We start from the raw sequence: 304 nt of genomic DNA on the forward strand, positions 1-304 counted from the left end.
AGTTGGTCAGGTAGTGAGGCAGATAGCTGAATATTCTGAAAGATGGTTATTTAGGAAATAGTCGCCCCTCTTTCACAAGTAACACATTTTCCCGACACATCTCTTGCTTCCGCCCGCAGGTCCAGATGGCTGCGACCTGATGTGCTGCGGCCGTGGCTACAACACACACCAGTACACTCACAAGTGGAAATGCAATTGCAGATTCCACTGGTGTTGCTACGTTGAATGCAACACCTGCCAGGAAGAGACGGAGGGTTACACATGCAAGTGAAATAAGCAACGGAACAAAGAAAACGGTTGTGAA

The 304-nt window shown here is 48.0% G+C and overlaps 1 protein-coding gene across 1 annotated transcript in view; it reads left to right on the plus strand.

Annotated features, from left to right (window-relative positions):
• LOC119585578 (protein Wnt-7b-like) overlaps positions 1–304 on the plus strand; it is a gene marked incomplete in the record, with an annotated part of 61,150 nt that extends 60,846 nt beyond the window's left edge. The window contains 1 exon segment of the mRNA XM_037934247.1: positions 120–304. Within this exon segment, the coding sequence (XP_037790175.1) occupies positions 120–271 (152 nt within the window).

Source organism: Penaeus monodon, chromosome 20 (assembly GCF_015228065.2).
Source record: "Penaeus monodon isolate SGIC_2016 chromosome 20, NSTDA_Pmon_1, whole genome shotgun sequence".
In the NCBI taxonomy this organism is placed as follows: domain Eukaryota; kingdom Metazoa; phylum Arthropoda; class Malacostraca; order Decapoda; family Penaeidae; genus Penaeus; species Penaeus monodon.